The sequence below is a fragment of the Brachycentrus maculatus genome, unplaced genomic scaffold (genome assembly GCF_059751285.1).
Source record: "Brachycentrus maculatus isolate JH-2025_06_01 unplaced genomic scaffold, ASM5975128v1 h1tg000007l, whole genome shotgun sequence".
NCBI classification, from domain to species: domain Eukaryota; kingdom Metazoa; phylum Arthropoda; class Insecta; order Trichoptera; family Brachycentridae; genus Brachycentrus; species Brachycentrus maculatus.
Window position 1 is genome coordinate 76676 of NW_028280762.1, and position 20492 is coordinate 97167.

At 40.8% G+C, this 20492-nt stretch overlaps 1 protein-coding gene across 1 annotated transcript; it reads left to right on the top strand.

Moving 5' to 3' along the window:
• The first annotated feature begins 2027 nt into the window (after nucleotides 1-2027).
• On the top strand, nucleotides 2028-7502 carry LOC148313581 (uncharacterized). The gene is made up of 2 exons (XM_088259775.1): nucleotides 2028-2855; nucleotides 3393-7502. The coding sequence occupies exons 1-2, from the start codon at nucleotides 2028-2030 to the stop codon at nucleotides 7500-7502; spliced, it is 4938 nt and encodes a 1645-aa protein (XP_088115901.1).
• Nucleotides 7503-20492: the final 12990 nt, after the last annotated feature.

Consider the following 20492-nt stretch of genomic DNA (forward strand, 5'->3'; position numbering starts at 1 on the left):
CAGCTGGGATCAACATCGCAGGGGGCTAATCCCCCTTAAAAACAGGTTACAAGGCCTACACCAAGCAAAATAACAAGAAGAAGCTGTATAGTACTAATAATAAAAATAAGTGTTTTTGGTGCTCAATGACTATTTGGTATCATACAAAAATAATCATTTTTAAATATTCCCATATATTTCATGAGGCGAATGCATGTGGTTGAAAAGGGAGCAAGGAAGACCAATGAAAATTTGGAATGGCCTTCTTCTTCTCCGTCTTAGCCCTCATTACTGAGGGTTGTGACCCTTGTCGAAACAATGACTCTTCTCCAGTTATCCCTTGACTGCGCTTCACGTAGCGCTCCAACCATCGAAGTGCCTGCTGCTGTCTTCTTCTCTATCGCTTTCTAGACGTACTCGTCTCTTCATCAGGACAATCACATACGTGAATAGTGATATGGTAGTGACGTGTAGTATTGTTTGCATGCTGTTGTAGTGATTGTCTTGACGAAAAGAAAAACCAAAACCTCGGAGAGTGGTTATATACTAACATTACTAGAATTTTTGTAAAGAGAAAAGTTAAAATGAAAATTATTTTAAATTGTGATCTGATTACTTCCTTTGACAGAGATAATCGTTGTCGTTGTTTCATATAGGAAATATTAATACTTGTTATACGCCAAATCGGTCAGACACGAGCCAGACAACGTACATATGTCCATCTTGGCGTTGAATGACGTGACATGTGTCAGTCGGTAGTCATTCCTTTGGCTAAAGAAATAATTTGCTTGCGTTCTTATCGTCTTCGGTTGAAAGTTAATAGTATTTTTGACAAGTATGGAGTCAAGCGCATATCGTGTTGCATACGTCAATTAAACCACTGGCACTGCTTCTAAAAGCGTGGTACGTGACGGTGCCCGGCTTTGCATCTTTGGGGAAATTTTATGGAGTTACCAGGTTTATACAATTTCATATAGTCAACTAAAAAGACATTTGAAAATAAGTATTTAAGAGTGTACTTTCAAATATACAATTCAGTTCGTGACCGGCTGCTCGAGAAGCCACGCGTGTTATCACCGCACATTTTTGTTACCAGCACGTGTGTTGGTAAAGTGACCATTTAAACTAACCTATGACGGTCGTTAGCCCCGTAAATGCCCAGACTTCCATATTCTTCTTCATCTTTGATTAGATGTCAAAAAATAATATATTAATAAAACTGTTTGTTACGGACGGATCGCACACCCCGTACGGCGGCCCTGAAAAAGAATTCCAGGCGCCTGGCGGCGAGCGAAACGGTCGCCCGTCGGAATGCGACCCGAAGAAGGGCCTCTATGGATTCTACCGATTTCTCATGTATTTACAGAATGTATTAGATGTAAGAAAGAATAAGACAATGTTAATATTAAATGCGCCTAGATGTTAAGTTGTATAAATAGATTACTGATAAAATAAAATTGTAAATTGTAATGTAATAACGAATTGTTGGAACGGCACCGGTACGGTATGAAAGTGTAGCCCGTCCGGTGCCCATTAGAGAGAGACAGAGATATGGCTGTCTCTCTCCCCCGGCCGCTGATTGGCTGTACTTTCCCACTGTCGGGCGGTACGCGATCACGGCCGGGTATATAGAGGGCGCATTTTTTGATAATAAACCAGTTCTGGTGTGACTGTTGAAACCTGTGTTTCATTTCTCCGCTCCCGCTCCTTGGACGACTCGCCGCGCCGCCAGCCTGGACCGCTTCGCCTCATTATACCGATTCACGGACCAGTTTCGGAAAGCCCTTATCAGGGCTATTGAGGTTGACTTGTCGGTTCAGTGCCCGCTCTTCCCGGCTCATACATCCATTCACCTCCGTCCGTATCCAGCTTACTCGGTAACTCGGTACGGCGGGGCCGTCTGGAACGTCACCCCTTACAACGGTGGCATAGTTGGGAGATTCCGAAGAAGGCCAGGCGTGTACATTTTTGAGAGTCATCGCACGTAACCCACGCCGGTTACATTTTGGTCCTTCGAGCCGGATCCTTCAACGCAGTCTCCAGCTACGATGCCTGCATCCCTGAGGTCGGGACGCAACGTCGCCATGGAGCCCGAAGAGCAGCGCCGTGAGGAGGATCGGGACTCTGTCAGTTCAGTCCGGACTGATACGAGTAGCGACTTGCGCCGCCAGATGGCGGAGCTAGCCGCCAGCAACGAGAGGCAGTTCCAGCAACTCCGTGAGCTCCTGTCACAGTGGACAGCAGCTAACGTAAGCCCCCCAGGGGGGGAGGCTATTGCGGGTGGCGTCACAGTTTCGGCGCCCCGCACGGAAAGACTCATGGAGGAGTCACGACCGGGTGTCGAACAATCCACCCACCTACGAACGCGGCAAGACGACGCCGCCAATCAGCCCAGAACGAAATATAGGACATCGGCCGCAGCTCTACCGGTTCCGGTGTTGGATCCGGAACCTACGCGATTCGCTGGGGAATCGCGGGACGAACTGACAGGCCACAGAGGAGAAGCGCCCGGGGGACATGGCCCGGCGCCTACTGGCAACGCGGAGCCGAGGCGTATGGAGACCTCTGGCTTGCGTTGGCGCGCACCGGACGAACGCGATCGCTACCCGGTACGCGAATGGGTCGACAGAGCTCGACCGGACGAACGGCACCGCAGAGATGACGGAAGAGGAATCTACGCGGAGCCCTCACCCCGAGGCGGGGACTACTTTCGATGGTCGGGGCAGCCGCCGGAGTTGCCCAAGTTCAGCGGAGACCCGAGGGAATGGCGCCGCTTCAACGCGGCATATCTCCAATCTACTGAGAGATGGGGGATAGGGGACGCTGACAACATCGGAAGATTGGCGCGCGCACTGGAAGGGCGTGCGCGTCACATGGTAGCAGGCCTGCTACTGTATCCGCGCAACGTGTCGGAAATATTGCGGACGCTGGAGGACGCCTTCGGCAGCCCGACACTCATCATCGCGCAGATACTGGAAGACGCCCGGAGGATGCCGAGTCTCGCCGACCACCCCGCGGATGAAGCAGTCGTGGATTTTGCGGTTTCGATACGCAACGTCATCACCACCGTGGACGGGATGGACGCTTGCTATCTCGACAACCCGCAGCTGCTAGCGGAGATGGTTGCCAAGATGCCGACGCAACTCCGGTGGGATTGGTTCCGCGATCGCCGCCGCGAGACGAGGAGCAGTATCTACGATCTCGCCGCTTGGCTTGACGAGATCACCGCCGGCATCACGCGCCACGGAGGTCTGTTCAGAATGGTGGCGAGGAACAGAGACAAGGAGCGCGCGGGTCAGCGCGACAAGTGCGCCGAGCCCGCCCGCCGCGAGAACGCTCGACGCGTCGAGCCAAGGAGTCACGTGTTTGCGACGCGCGACACGACGAGTGACAAGGAATGCGTATTTTGTAAGGCCAGCGGGCATAACTTACGCCGATGCAAACGGTTCGAGAAGAAGACCGTGGACGACCGCTGGGAATTTGTGCGGCTGTCCAAACTGTGTTTCCAGTGTTTGGAATCAGGGCACAGGGTGCCCGAGTGTGAAGCAAGAAAGTGTGAAATCTGCCGGAGACACCACAATAGAATCCTGCACTACCGCACGGATGGTGCCGCGGAAGCCGTGAAAAGTGAGGAAGTTGTGGACAATGCGCAGGTGCTGTGGACAAATGACTGTGAGGTCCCGGTCACATTCAAAGTGCTGCCGGTTACTTTGAAGGGACCGCGGGGGACCGCAAAAGTGTTCGCCTTGTTGGACGAGGCTGCGTCTGTGACCCTCCTCGAGGAGGGTGTCGCCCGCGCGATAGGTGCTACGGGGATAGCAAGGAATCTGACGATAAAAGGTGCGACTGGACAAAGCAACACACACAGGTCGCAGCGTGTAACGGTGACCTTGATAAGTGATCACAACGGGGAATTCGAGATCGGGGCGAGGACCATCAAGGACTTGGACCTTGTACACAAAAGTGGCGCGCCCGCGCGGACTGGAGCTCGCGTCATCAGACCGCAGATGCTGATCGGCCTCGATAACGCGTCTCTCATGTTCCCGATCGACACTCCAGTGCTTCGGGAGGATGGTCAGCTGACCATAGTGACCACACTGGGGCCAGTAACGTACGGGGGTACCGTACACCCCAACTTCAATCTGCCAAACAACCGGGTCGAGCAAGGGTTGGACGAGCTATTGAAGAGAAACTTCGCCGTGGAGTCATTGGGCGTCTCCACCGCCGAAAGGAATCGCGCAACCGATAAGCGCGCATTGGAACTCTTGAAGAATACTACAAGACAGCTCCCGTCAGGCCAATGGGAGACCGGGCTATTATGGGCTCGGGACGGAGACGTACTGCCGTGCAATCGCCAGGCAGCCTTGAACAGGCTTCACTCTCTAGAAAGGAAGCTAGGACGTGACGCGGCATTGGCAGCGGCTTACAAGGCCAAGATAAGTGAATATATTGGAAAAGGATATGCTGTGAAGCTCGACCCCGCAGAAGAGAATGTGCACCACCCGAGGGAGTGGTATTTACCTCACTTCGCTGTGAGTAACCCGAACAAGCCGGGTAAGATAAGAGTGGTATTTGACGCTGCCGCCCAGCACCGGGGGACGTCATTGAATGACCACTTACTGACAGGACCAGACCTCCTGTCCTCGCTGTTGGGGAACCTCCTTCGATTCAGGGAAGGGGCCGTGGCGGTAGCCGCAGACATCAAGGAGATGTTTCTGCGAATTAGGATCAATGAAGCTGACCAGCCATCGCAAAGGTTCCTGTGGCGAACGAATAGCCGGGATGAACCCGAAACGTACATGTTGACATCGATGATGTTCGGCGCGAAATGCTCGCCCAGTAGTGCCCAGTTTGTCCGCGACAAGGTCGCCCAAACGTACGCACACGAATTTCCGGCCGCCGCGGCGGCCATACAAGGACGAATGTATATGGATGACTATTTGGATGCGACCGACAGCGAAGAAGCGGCCGCATCCCTCATACATGGCCTGAGGCAGGTGCTCCTAAGGGGAGGCTTTGAGCTCACGAGGTGGGCGTCTAATAAGCCAGGAGTCCTGAAAGGCATTGCGGAAAAGGAAAAGGCGGAAAATGCCATCAGAATAGGAGAAGCAAATACAACGGAAAGAGTCCTGGGTTTAATGTGGAACCCCAGGAGCGACACGTTTCTCTTCGAATATGGGACCGAGATGGCCTCGATCCCCGAGAACCCCACCAAGCGCCAAATGCTGAGCGCGACGATGAGTATTTTTGACCCGGTCGGCTTTATTACGTGCCTCACCGTGCGGTCAAAAATTATCCTACAGGCCGTCTGGCGATCAAAGACGGGCTGGGATGAGACGCTGTTGCCGGAGCACTCTGAGAGATGGTCAGAGTGGCGCCGGCTGATGGAGAACAACGAATGCAGAATACCAAGATGTGTGCTACAGTCTAAAGGGCGACTCGTGACGCTGCACATCTTCTGCGACGCATCTGAACAGGCTTGTTGTGCGATAGCCTACTTTGTGAACGCCGGCGACGCGGCGTTCGTGATGGCCAAATCGAAAGTGGCCCCCCTGAAGCCGCTCTCCATACCGCGCCTAGAGCTACAGGCGGCACTGATGGCGGCACGGATGGCTGCCACCATCAAAAGGGAGAGTCAGGCGAGGATAGTAAGAACGATCTACTGGACGGACTCCAGCACGGTGCTGTGTTGGATACGCAATGATCCTTTGAAATATGCAACGTTCGTGGCCAATCGATTGGGAGAGATCGATGAGTTGACCACGCGTGAAGAATGGAAATGGGTCCCCACAAAGGAAAACCCGGCGGACATTGGAACCCGCGACAAGGGGACCCCTGACCTCTCAAGAGACGGACTGTGGTTTGGGGGCCCGCGTTTCTTGAGGGAGGAAGAGACAGAATGGCCCACAGAGAAAGTTGGGCGAACGAGACCAAGCGCAGAAGCGCTCGAAGAAAAACCGGTTCGACAGTTTGTCGGACACACAAGGAACGAGGAGGCCCTCCCGCAGGTGGAGCGGTTCTCCTCCTGGACCCGGCTGGTGCGCACGACCGCCTGGGTACTACGATTCATCTCCAGATGCCGGCGGCACTCGGTCACAGGACAACCCGGAGGGGGGTTTGAGTTGCGCGCCGCGGAGATGCAGGACGCTGAAAACATGTGGATTAGGAAGTCACAAGAAAGCTCATTTCAAGACGAGCTGCAAATGCTGCGGGAGGGAAAGGGAAGCCCGCCCGGAAGCCGTCTGTACGCCGCGACGCCGTACTTGGACAGCAATGGAATAATACGAATGGGTACACGCCTTAAGGCCGCGTCCGAATTCGCGGCAGGCCTCACTGCCCCACCCGTCCTCGACGGAGCATGCCGATATGTGCGGCTATTGATTGAACATGTCCACAAGAAAGGTGGACATCCAGGAACAGAAAGAACTGTAGCAGACCTACGAACGAAGTATCATATCCTGCGGCTGAGGGACGCCGCTAAGAAAATATCACGGGAATGTCAGACATGTGAGACAGCTCGGAGCAGACCAAGGATCCCACTGATGGGACAGTTGCCCGCATCCCGGCTTGCGTACGGCGCACCGCCCTTTGCGCACTGCGGAGTAGATTTCTTCGGGCCGATAGCCGTGACTGTCGGCCGAAGACGGGAAAAACGTTATGGCGTTCTTTTTACGTGTATGGTTACACGCGCCATCCACCTAGAACTCGCGTCCTCACTGCAAGCGGACTCCACGATAATGGCAGTGAGGCGGATGATTTCCCGGAGAGGGTGCCCCATCGCCCTGTACTCCGACAACGGGACCAATTTCCACGGCGCCGACAAAGAGATGCGCGACGCCGTGACGGAACTACGGAAGGATGGAAAATTGTTGGCGGAGCTGACAATTCGGAACATAAGATGGGAATACATACCGCCATCTTCCCCACACATGGGTGGGGCATGGGAGAGGCTCGTTAGGTCGGTAAAACGAGCTCTCAAGGCGACTTTAAACGAACAGGCTCCGAAGGAGGAGACCCTGAAAACGATACTGGCCGAGGCAGAGTATTCAGTTAACAACCGTCCACTTACACAGGTGACTCTGCAGCCCGAGGAAGCTATACCCCTCACCCCGAACCACCTGCTCATCGGAACCGCTAATGCGCACCCCACGCTGGCGCATTACGACGAAGACGACGAAGGAGCCTGCCTTCGCAAACAGTGGCGGATCGCCCAGAGATCCGCGGATATGTTCTGGCGGCGCTGGCTGCGGGAATATCTCCCAACGTTGGCCCAACGGAAGAAATGGCGCGATCCCGCGCCTCCGATCCAGAAGGACGACATGGTCGTAATTGTCGACCCGAACCTGCCGAGGAACTGTTGGCCGCGGGGAATAGTGACCCGAGCCGACCAAGCAGCAGACGGCCAAGTACGAGTCGTGGAGGTAAAGACCCCTAGGGGGGTCTACACCAGGCCGGCCGCAAAGATCGCGGTAATAAGAAGAGAAGGCGCGCGACCCGTCCCCGAGAATTCAGGTGCAGACTAGCTGCACGGGGGGAGTGTTACGGACGGATCGCACACCCCGTACGGCGGCCCTGAAAAAGAATTCCAGGCGCCTGGCGGCGAGCGAAACGGTCGCCCGTCGGAATGCGACCCGAAGAAGGGCCTCTATGGATTCTACCGATTTCTCATGTATTTACAGAATGTATTAGATGTAAGAAAGAATAAGACAATGTTAATATTAAATGCGCCTAGATGTTAAGTTGTATAAATAGATTACTGATAAAATAAAATTGTAAATTGTAATGTAATAACGAATTGTTGGAACGGCACCGGTACGGTATGAAAGTGTAGCCCGTCCGGTGCCCATTAGAGAGAGACAGAGATATGGCTGTCTCTCTCCCCCGGCCGCTGATTGGCTGTACTTTCCCACTGTCGGGCGGTACGCGATCACGGCCGGGTATATAGAGGGCGCATTTTTTGATAATAAACCAGTTCTGGTGTGACTGTTGAAACCTGTGTTTCATTTCTCCGCTCCCGCTCCTTGGACGACTCGCCGCGCCGCCAGCCTGGACCGCTTCGCCTCATTATACCGATTCACGGACCAGTTTCGGAAAGCCCTTATCAGGGCTATTGAGGTTGACTTGTCGGTTCAGTGCCCGCTCTTCCCGGCTCATACATCCATTCACCTCCGTCCGTATCCAGCTTACTCGGTAACTCGGTACGGCGGGGCCGTCTGGAACGTCACCCCTTACAACGGTGGCATAGTTGGGAGATTCCGAAGAAGGCCAGGCGTGTACATTTTTGAGAGTCATCGCACGTAACCCACGCCGGTTACACTGTTTATTCCGGTTTTTTCCTACTGTAAAAGAGGTTCCCGAAAGCAAATATTGCAGAATCTGTCCCATTCTGTAAATAATGCATACATCCACTCATGCAGATATTGTGTCATTATTAATATTTGCATTTTTATCATACTTTTCATCGCTTCCTCGATTTAATTGCACATGAACCAGTTATCATGTTATGTAGCCTTTACAGGGCTACGATACATATTTTTAAACATTGTTTTTAAGGATTATTGACACTATTAATATTATTAATATTTAATAACCAAAACTAATACATTGTAAAATATAAAAACAATAAACAGGTATAATAAATAGGTATAAGAAACATATTTAAAATAAATAAATGAAAAAATATAAAAAACATAAGGTTGAAACAAAGTAGAAAATATGAATAAACACTGCATATCGCTCACCCCTTTCAACAACGTCATAAATCAAAAAACTTGCTTTTCAGGAGAACGTTTTTAAAGTTTAAATACATAATACAATGTATTAATAATAAATAATAAATCCCTTACCGCACCCCAATGGTGCATAAGGCACTGCTTCATATAAACGCAGTGTTATCTCGATCGATTACACATGAAGGAAAGGTGATCAGCCCTTCACTCCAGGTACCAGTCCAGTGTAATATTGAATAAATATTAGAGTGAAAAAATCACTTATATTTATTAAACCCCCCTGGGAATCGAACCCGGGACCTCCAGAACGTTAGGCGAGCATGCTGACCATTACACTACGGAGGCGGACGAAATAATGTACATTTCGATACAATGTATTAAAAATAAATATCAAGCCACTTATTGAACTTTTTATTGCAACAGATCTTTTTAGGTAAAACCTGAAGGTTTATTCTCCATTTGAAAAATATTTACTGTATTTAAAGAAATAATTAAACAATAACTTTTCTTCAAAACGCAAAAACAACACTTTCTGCCCTGTAGGGGGTAAATACTATCTTAAAAATATGCCGCATTTGCTGGAATATAGTACATTTTCTGGGCATTCCGAAAACATGCACAACTGAAAATTGACGATTTTTGATTTATGACGTTCTTGAAAGGAGTGAGCGATATATATTTTACCATAAAGTATTTTTTCAGATCATTTATTTTGGATCCCCGAATGCGTTCTATTTTATACTTATATGTCGGGCAGCTGGTTAATTTTATAGATTTTATGAGTTGAACAGTGAAAAAATTAGAGCAATAATCTTTGTAATGTACCTAACTAACTAATTATCCCGCCGCTTCTGTCTTCGTACACAATCTTCTCATCTTCCATATTCACGCATCTCCTCATACATACCCGCCAATTATTTCTACTCCTGACGTGACAGCTTTCATGTTTTCAACACACCTGATCATGCGGGTCCATATATATGACATATATTGGGAAAAAACTGAGAATTCAATTCAATTTATTCAATAATTAATATATCCATTTCAATCAAACATTTAAGGCATTAAAAACATGAATTTAAAAGTAAGCAAGAATACTCTTGTTAAAGATCTAGAAGAATCCCGGCTCGGAATACTCCTTTAGACTCGTGGAACAGATCAATATCCAATGAGATACTGTTCAACATAGCGGTAGCTCTTCCTACAGGCATAACCATCGGCAAGTTGGTCCTGTATGTAGGAATGTGAAACAATCTATGCCGACGCGCGACGCTGTCTTAGGTATCTATCGGGAACATACAGACAAATCCTCCGGATAATTTCAGGATTATCGATCATACCGCGCAACAATCGATAAAAATGCGTAATCAAATACACATTATTTATATTATTGAAATATTTGTGCTTTTATTACCTTATACTTAGTACAGATTTCACCATAAGGGTTGATGTAACAAACACGTACTAATGTGGTTGATTGTATTGTATATCCATATAGACCTAAGGGGTGGGTGGTTGTAAGCTTTGAACACTCCATGTGCAAGCATTGCGTTTTAATTTTTTGGTGTCAAAGCTGACGTGTGTCTTTTTAAATCCTGTGGCTACGGTCTCTGTTCAATACGGAAGTTGGTAATGATTGCTTCGTGATTTTATTTTTTTTTTTTTATCAATGAAGTGCACCCCTGAAATATAACTCGTGTTGAGTTACTCTGTTTATCTGTTGTTGAAATAACTTTACTAAATTTCCTCTTAATAATTCATCTTTTATGAATAACTATACCTCATTCATATATTACATGTAGGCTTCTATAATCAATCAGCGTAAGTCCAATGACTAAACAGAGATAATTCAGCTTTTAATAAATTATATTTTTTCTAAATAAATTAAGCATTTTTTTCTGACTTAAAACGAAAAATGAAAAAAATATATTTCAAGAAGAAACACTCACCTACAATATTACGATGTTTCTATGAATTAGTTTGTCACGTGCACTTACTATATATTTTTGAAATTAATTTAAAAGTAATTATACTAATAACATGTAATAAAAATGAATATTTAAAAGTAGTACCGTAGAACGGGGCTACTTGAACTTTGATGTGTTACTTGAGCCCAGTACAAAAAAAACTGTATTTGGTCAACAATAATGAACGTATCGTGACAATATGTCAGAGAAACAATGAATCATGTTGATACGTTCATATTGTAGGCCAAATACAGTTCTCAATTTTTTTGTACTGGGCTCAAGTAACACATCAAAGTTCAAGTAGCCCCGTTCTACGGTACCAGTGGTAAGAGTGGATCTGTTCCGAGTTATACTCTTATAATAAATTATAACGAAAATTTAATAGATGTCACTATCAATATCGCAATAAATAATACATAATAAGCAAAAAACTGTCTCCCGCTACATTGGGATTTTTTTGTAATTGCGATTTCAGTTTTCCGCAAACGGCCTGAGGACTGCAAAACTCGCCTCCCACATAAGACGTGATATTGTGACTTACCCCAATTGACCCGTGAAGCCTCCACATGCAATGTACCTCGTCACTGGTGCCAGAGAGCTGCCTCATTTCCCGATGATGCGATTGTGCCCGCAATTAGTGACAAGTGAACCGTATTTTTTATTTACGAAATGGCTACTTTGTGTTCATTATTTATGCTACTTACTTTTTTAATAATACGTCAGTGTCCTCCCATGTCACATAAATGAAAGTTATTTTGTTCCAACTGATTCAATGACTCAGTAAAACTTAAATTAAAAATGGATTTATATTAACTACAAAGTGACTGGCGAATCAATCAATAAGATAATTGATTGGCCACAATTGATTAAGAGTCACAAGATTGTCTAATGTATACAGGTTTGAAAATGTATGATGAGATGCCTAAATGTATGAAGAATGAAAAGATTTTGAAAGAAATTAAAAATAAATGTTTTGTTTAGTGTAAAAAGATATATATATATATATATATATATATATATATATATATATATATATATATATATATATATATATATATATATATAAATATATTTATATAAAAAAATATATATATATATATATATATATATATATATATATATATATATATATATATATATATATATATATATATATATATATATATATATATATATATATATTATATATATATATATATATATATATATATATATATATATAAATAATAAAAAAAAACAATGTGTTGCTTTATAATTAATGTTTATAATTAAAGTTTATTCTTAATTTATCTTTATAATATGTTTCTATCTATCCATCTGATTCTGACAGTTCAGAATATTATATTTTTTCTATCGGAAGTCTTTTGTTTTGCGACATCTGGTGGTAGAACAGTTTTATGTAGGTACTATTTGTAAGTACTTAATAAAATGTATAGGTAGGTACCTAGGTATTTTATTACATATATATGTATATATATATATATATATATATATATATATATATATATATATATATATATATATATATATATATATATATATATATATATCTGATGTTCATTAAGTGTAAATAATAGTTAAAATTTGTGTAATATAAGCTTATTAAAGAAATAAATAAAAATAAAAAAATAATATAAATATCTAACTTTGTTATAAAATTACTACATAACAGAACAGTTTAAAAAGATCTTCCTCAGGATAAAGCCGTTTTCTCAAAAAAACCAATCGAAGTTATAATTAAGTTATAAGATATTATTTTTTTGACATCTCAACATAGATGAAGAAGAATATGGAAGTCTGGGCATTTACGGGGCACCATTTAGGAGAGAATGACGTTAAATCGCTCACTCCTTTCAACAACGTCATATATCAAAAATCGTCATTTTTCAGATGTGCATATTTTCGAAATGCCCAGAAAATGTACTATATCCCAGCAAAAGCGGCATATTTTTAACTTAATATTTACCCGCTACAGGGCAGAAAGTGTTGTTTTTGCATTTCAAAGAAAAGGTAATATTTAATTATCTTTTTAAACACAGTAAATATTTTTCAAATGGAGAAAAAACCTTCAGGTTTTACCCAAAAAGATCTGTTGGACGTTAAAAAGTTCAATAAGTGGCTTGATATTTATTTTTAATATATTTTATTATATCTTTAAACTTTAAAAACAATATCCTGATAAATCTATTTATGGATATATGACGTTGTTGAAAGCAGTGAGCGAAATATGAAAATCAAAGAATTTTATCCAAATTAGTAACAGAAATCATAAATGCAATTTTAAAAAAAAAGATTATTAATGCACAGATAATTGCATTATTTTTATTTCTATACTTGTAATTACTGTAGTATATTATCATATAGAATTAACTTGCACCGATACACACAGACCCATAGGTACCTAAAATGGCTATTATTATAGATTTATACTACTGCAGTATTGCAATATAAATCAACGGAGGCAATTATAATCGCGTGATCATAAATTTAAAAGCTATTCTCCTTGTAATATTATTTTAATGTCGTTAAAAATATTTATTTATTGATCTTTTAATAAGCAGCGTATTCAAAAGAAGTTTTACATGCGTCGCTAGGTAACTTTCAAAAGGTTCTAACTTACGTTATTTTTTAAATCTCAACATAGATGAAGAAGAATATGGAATCTGGGCATTTACATGGCTTACGAACGTTATAGGCTGGTTTAAGCGATCACTTTACACACTGTTACCCATGATTGACAACCACACTACTCAAATTCTTGAAACTTCTTGATATATTGATCAAACTCGTAACACAGTATGCGAGAGTTCACTAGAGACATCTGTGGTGGGGTGAGGAAAGCTTTTATTATACAGAATTTTATTAAGCTTTTCGTAATCCCTTTAAATGCCCTGACATCCATATTCTTCTTCATCTTTGTTGAGATGTCAAAACTTTTGTAAAAAAATAACTTCTAATCGGAGATAATCCAGATTTGTGAACAAGTATTTGGAAACACTCAAAATGTTGTAAGGTTCTAACTTATTCTTATTTATGATTTGCCTTTTTAAAATAATAAGGTAAGTATTGTAAATAATATCGACTAACTACACCCCAAACCCAGTAGACAAGGGTGATTGAATAAAATATCGACATATTTAAAAAAAAAGTCGTCACATTCATCAGTTTTTGGATCATTCATGCAAAGCGAATCACGCTAATAAGTGCACAAATTGGTTGCGTATTGCGTGTTTTAGCTCCTAATATAAAGTGATGCCTCGCATAACGAACTTTCTGTTCATCCATTACGCGACTCGCATAACGAACTTCGCTTCACACAACGGACATTCTAATCGAAAATGTAACGGCCACATTTCTAAAGACCAGTAACATGTCACGTTTTTTTAAAGGATTCTGTCTTCTGAATATATGTATAACCTTATTTATTACAAATATTGTAATGATCATTAATAAGTCGTTATTATTCTTCGATCTAAACCGGTTAGCGTTTGCGGATTGTCACATGCATGTACATATAATGATATAACATAAAAGTATAGTATGTACTAATGTATAGAACTATAGTACAGGCGCAATGAACGCTCGCTTGGAACCTCGAGAGTGAACCTTTTAAAACATAACATTTATGATCAAAATGGAAACTACCATAAAGTTGATAAAAAGATTGAAAACGTCTTATATTTAAGTGCCGCATCTTGATTTTTTTAAAAACGAAATGGATGATTTGTGTTCATTATTTATGCTACTTACTTTTTAAAAAAAATGCTGGGAATGCTGGGAACAGAGTGAATGGTGCACTGCAATCAGTTGTAGTGAATAAAAACCTATCAGCGAAAGCTAAACTGGCAGTACACAACGGAGTCCTGATTCCAACCCTTATGTATGGAAGTGAAACATGGAGTTGGCAAAAGAAGGATGAAAGTAGACTGAATGCAGTCGAAATGCGATCTCTCAGAAGAATGTGAGGCAAAACTATGTATGATAGATGTTCGAATAGTGAAATAAGGAAGGGATGCAAAGCTGAGTCAAGCATTATCGATAAAATTAAGAAAGGTGTGTTGAGATGGTTTGGACATGTAGGACGAATGAGTGAAGAAAGAATGGTAAAACAAATTTATGAGGCGAATGTAAATAGAAAAAGGAGCAGAGGAAGACCGAGAAAAACTTGGCAGGATCAAGTATGCCAAATATTTGAATGTGGTCAGGTTAGGAGTTGAAACAAACGGCTGGAGTGTATGAGGAGATGCATGAACGTGGAAGAGGCGAGGAATGTTTGCACGTAGTGTCAAAATTTCAATGTTATCAGTTAATATTTACCCGCTACAGGGCAGAAAGTGTTGTTTTTGCATTTTGAAGAAAAGATTTTGTTCAATTATTTTTTTAAATATACTAAATATTTTTCAAATAGAGAAAAAAAAACCTTCAGGATTTACCTAAAAAGATTTGTAGTACACTAAAAAGTTCAATAAGTGGCTTGATATTTATTTTCAATACATTGTATTATATTTTAAAACTTTAAAAACGTTCTCCTGAAAAATCAAGTTTCTTTATTTATGACGTTCTTGAAAGGAGTGAGCGATATATGTTTTCTTTGAACTTACACAAACATAAACTGACGATCACAAAATTTCGAGTGTTTCCAAATCTTTATTCATTTTAAATTTGAACATTTATGGTTGGGTAGGTATTTTCTTCCGCGACCGTGCGCAGAATTTACATGCCCTAATTGTCTCCATCATCCATCGATAACTTTCGGTGATAAACAAGATGACATCAATGCTATTTTCAGTGCGGTTCGACCCGCCATCTTACAACCGGATACAGTCCCAGTTGACTGGTATCTGGTATAATATGAATATTCGCCGCTCGCACTTTATGGGCATGTCTCCAATTTATGTCTCGTGTGACAAACGAAATCGCGGAACTCGGAACAAAGCCGAGGTTAAGGGTCATCAACTAGCTTTCAACGGCTGTCTATTTTGCAGAGTGCACCAAAATTGAACACAACAAACTTTACACAACAAACTTGTTAATGTAACTATTGTTTATTATATTTTTTTATATGTAAGCCGTACAATTCCCGAATAAATAAAATAAAATAAAATAAACCAAGCTAGGACACAAAATGCTGAGCCCCCTACTACTGGAACGGAAGGCTATAAAAAAAATATATAATAGGAATATATATATATAATGGAACGGAAGGCTATAAAAAAAATATAAGAATATAAAAAAAATATATAATAAACAATAGTTACATTAACAAAAAAAAGTTACGTTAAAAAAAAACAATTAAACAATTCCACATTTATGTTATAAAACTATTAAAAAACATTCAGAGATTAAACAAAAAAAGGGTTTTATATAAAATGATAGATTTAGCAGGAAGGAGAAGGAAAAGAGAGGACAAATGCCCTTATGGTACAAATGTCCTTCACAATTTTTATAATTTATGATACCACCTCTCATGACTCGTAAGAGTTCCTTATGAACTATCACGGATCCGATAGAGCTAGCTTTATTTTCTCTTTTCTCTAAAAGGGTTTTTCGACACAGTTCGATAATACCAGCGCGCAAGTTAAAGATTGGTAGGTACTAAACCAGTGATTGGAGTAGGTACCTACGCGAGGCCATGAGAACTACAGGCAACGGCGGGCGAATCCGAAAATTGTGACTAATAAAAATGGAGGCGAGATCTCGAATTGCAATAAAAAGTTTAATTGCCTTTTTCATTGGATCAACGCGTCGGCAAAAAGAAAACAATGCGTTCTCGTGTTTCTCACCGCACAGTGATGGAATATTGCGATCTAGAATAGAATAATATAAGAATGGATCTTTGTCAGACGGGAGGAATAACTAATTTAACATACCCAACCTATAAAGGATTGTATTAGATTCGTTTTGTGTTTATAACAGCCGATATAATTGATATTTTCATTCATCATTTTCTTCTTCTTCTTCTTCGAAAAAACGCTATTTTCGTAAGTTGGCAATGAATGAAACGTCACAGAAACGATGGAGTCATTTTAATGTTGGCATCATTGCTAAATTATTGGTGGCTCTATTAGTTAATGTCTATGGTTCACCCTCCCAACCCCTCCCTCTCCACTCATATTTGTATAACACAAATGGTAGTGTGGTGTTAAACAAATAATCCACACTACTACTATTACAGCTCTATAAATCACAGACAATAAACCATATGACGTCATAAACGTTCTATGACGGCAATTTGATTACGTATGCGAACGCACGTTTTTCGTCAGCAATCTTTTTGTCAGCAAAGTGAGGTGACGAGAAGCTGGAAAGATGCGTTATATTAGTCAGTAAAAGAAATGCAAGTGATGGGTGACAGAATCCAAAAATCGAATTAAGGAACGTCTTCGTTAAAAGAACGGAACTTAACCGATTTTTTGCACTGAATAACGTGACTGGGTAACGGTTTTTTATAAGTAAGTCGTTACTTAATTTGGTTTATAAGGATTGATCGCCGTAACTGAGAGTTTGAGAGTGATTTGACTGTACGTCGCCACAGTGCAGTGTACCTCACAGTTGTTTTGTATAAATGTTTCTTTCTAAGTAATGCGTAATTTAGGGGAGTAAATGAAATAGATTGCCGATTTGCTAGAGATGTGCCTGTTGCTTAGCTGTTACTTTTTCGGTTATCCAACAAGGAAGGTATTTGTTACTTTATATGTAAGTACATATAAGTACAAGTGTATAAAAGCATCGCATACTTTCTTAGTCATTCTCTCGTTACTCATTCGCTCCACATGTCAATACCACCTTAAAGAACTCTTCGTAATCTTTTCAACTATCCCTAGTTAAACCTCATATTCCTTTCTAATATCTTCGTTTTGAATTCCGTCATACAATGATTTTTCCACACATGAAGAAGCGCATTTCAACGGCGTTCCCTCTGCTTTCATACTTCCTTTGCCAGTTCCATGTCTCCATAGTCTGAATGAATTAAAAAGAATGCTTATTGTAAGAAAATGTAAAAAGATATGATGTTAAATTAATTGCAAATATTAGTTTGTTTACCAAATGTTACATAAGCCAACTTAAGAAAAAAAAATTGAAGTCTATATTTCAAATTCCATCACTGTGCGACGCAATGAAAGTAAAAACGCGCGCGTTGTGTTGCAAGTCAGACGAGACGTTCGAGCGGTCGCCATTGTCGGGTAAAGAGTTCACTTCGTGTGGAAAGTGTTTATCGCCTACAGACTACAGACTCGGAGACTACACTCGAACGTGGTTTCATCTCTGACATTTCTCTGAGGTCAGCGGCGATACGCATACACGAGTGCGCAATCATCTCTCGAGTCAACCTCTTGCCGCCCACCGAGGCATATAATGGCCTCACAAAGCAAAACAGAATCCGAGTAGTGCTACTGCGAATCGTACCCACAGATTTATGCTATGACCGGACATATACTCAGAAATAAATGAAAAATCAACAGCCTCGCTTTAGAAATTAAAAATATAAAAGACACAAACACTCTAAAAAACAAACTTAACGAACACCACAAACATACGCAGACTATACAATAGAAAACTAAACAAGATAACTCCCTTGTACCGCATAAATATATACATATCGCTCACTCCTATCAAGAACGTCATAAATAAAAAAACTTGATTTTTCAGGATAACGTTTTTAGTTTAAAAATATTACACAATGTTTTAAAAATAAATATCAAGCCACTTATTAAACTTTTTACTGGGCAACAGATCTTTTTAGGTAAAACCTGAAGGTTTTTTCTCCATTTGAAAAATATTTAGTTTATTTAAAAAATAATTAAACAATACCTTTTCTTCAAAATGCAAAAAAAAACATTTTCTGCTCTGTAGCGGGTAAATATTAAGTTAAAATATGCCACTTTTGCTGGGATATAGTACATTTTCTGGGCATTCCGAAAACATACATAACTGAAAATTGACGATTTTTAATTTATGGCGTTCTTGAAAGGAGTGAGCGATATGTTCCCCAGTAATATTTAAAAAAATGTATAACCTGATAATATAAACAAACAAAAAAAAAAGAAAAATGTCCATCTCTCTCTGAGTTCTGGGCGAAGGACATTACTGCAATATGGGAAAGAAAATGGAGAAGGAATAATAGGTAGTAAAAATAAAAATTGCAGTTTAACTCGGGGTTACTAATCCGTAATCGTATAAGCTTGTTTAAAGCACACACTTCCCCACACGAGTCCCTTGGCTTCGCAAAATCGTGTTGGAATTATGCAGATTTTTAAATCGGTAAAGAAATCCAATACGATACTGTCAAATTGGTGAATTTTACCGCAATAAATTGAGAGATTTTCTACGGATATTTTATTGCTTCATCCATTTCGGCTTTTTATACTTTATTACACTAAATGAAGGGCCTTTCATAGCTTTTTTTTACTACTAGGTATTTTTTAACTAGCTACCAGATATTATCTCAGGATACATCGAAAGATTAGTTTGCTGCAACGATACTCGATCGCAGGTCGTTTAATATGTGTGTATTTTACGCAACAATTAAGTTTTAGTTACGTTTTTATTTATTCAAAAACTTTCATTTATTCAATAAACTAATTTTCGGATTACGCCTTTCTTTACTTAGTCGCTCAAAGTTTGAATTTCCCACTAAAAAAGTTGGTTCATTTAACTTTACGTGCTAGTTTTGTGCTCTAGCGGTAAAACGTTCAAATACTTTATAAAACTAGCAAACAACTTCATACAGTCAGCGCCTTCTATATCTAGAATGCATGAATTAATTAGTACTTGAAATATTTTATAAACTTATCTCTTACTTCACTATCTCCGTTTTCCACGTCTTCTTATTTTCATGAACCGCATCAAACTTAACATAGGGAACTACATAACATCGAAGCAGTAATATCCTGATCGTAAATCATATGAAGGCAAGGTGATCAGTCGCGCCCTTCAAGAATCAGTCCAGGTTGATATTAAATAAATATAAGAGTGAAAAATCACTTCAACATATTTATTTTGAATCGAACTTGCGACCGCCAGCAAAGTAGACAAACACTATAATCATTACACTACAGTGGTTACCTACTTTGATTTTTGAAGCTACTGTTCGTGTGAAAAAAAATGAACCACATGCGAGTTCGAAGCTATAGCATTGCTTGACATCATCGTCAATTTATTTTAATGAAATACTTAACATAATTTACGGATTACATTTGCATATAGTTTTATGTATGTGTTTACTTTATTTGGGAGTAAAACAAGCATTATTTTATGAATATGTAATTCGCTATATAATATAACATAAATAATATAATATTCAAATATTGCTGCAGACTATTGACGAATTAAGAAAAATGTATGTACACATGTCTACGAAGTAGTAAATATATTAAGGCAGTATAAAAACAATGCAATGTAAATACATTTATTAGTGATTTTTGGATTTTTAAGCTGATGAGTTCCAATATATTTGCTGCACTGTATAATGATTTGGATGAAGTTAGGTAGGATTCAGGTGGTCACCTTATTTGTAAATAGACTTTTCGTCACAAGCTCAAACTTTCAATTAGGTTAAAGAATATTGCCGATAAGGAAGATATTATATGTATAAACTATCCAGGTAGCATATTCATTTTATAATCTAGGAAGCACTGCTGTAACTCTATAATCAAATGTCATTTTCAAGGACGTTATTGCTATTATTTAGTTAGAAATTGAAATCAGCAATCTATTTCATTTACTCCCCTCAATTACGCATTAGTTAGAAAGAAACATATATACAAAACAACAGTGAAACGTCACTGATATGATAAAATTTTCTAACCTCTGCGAT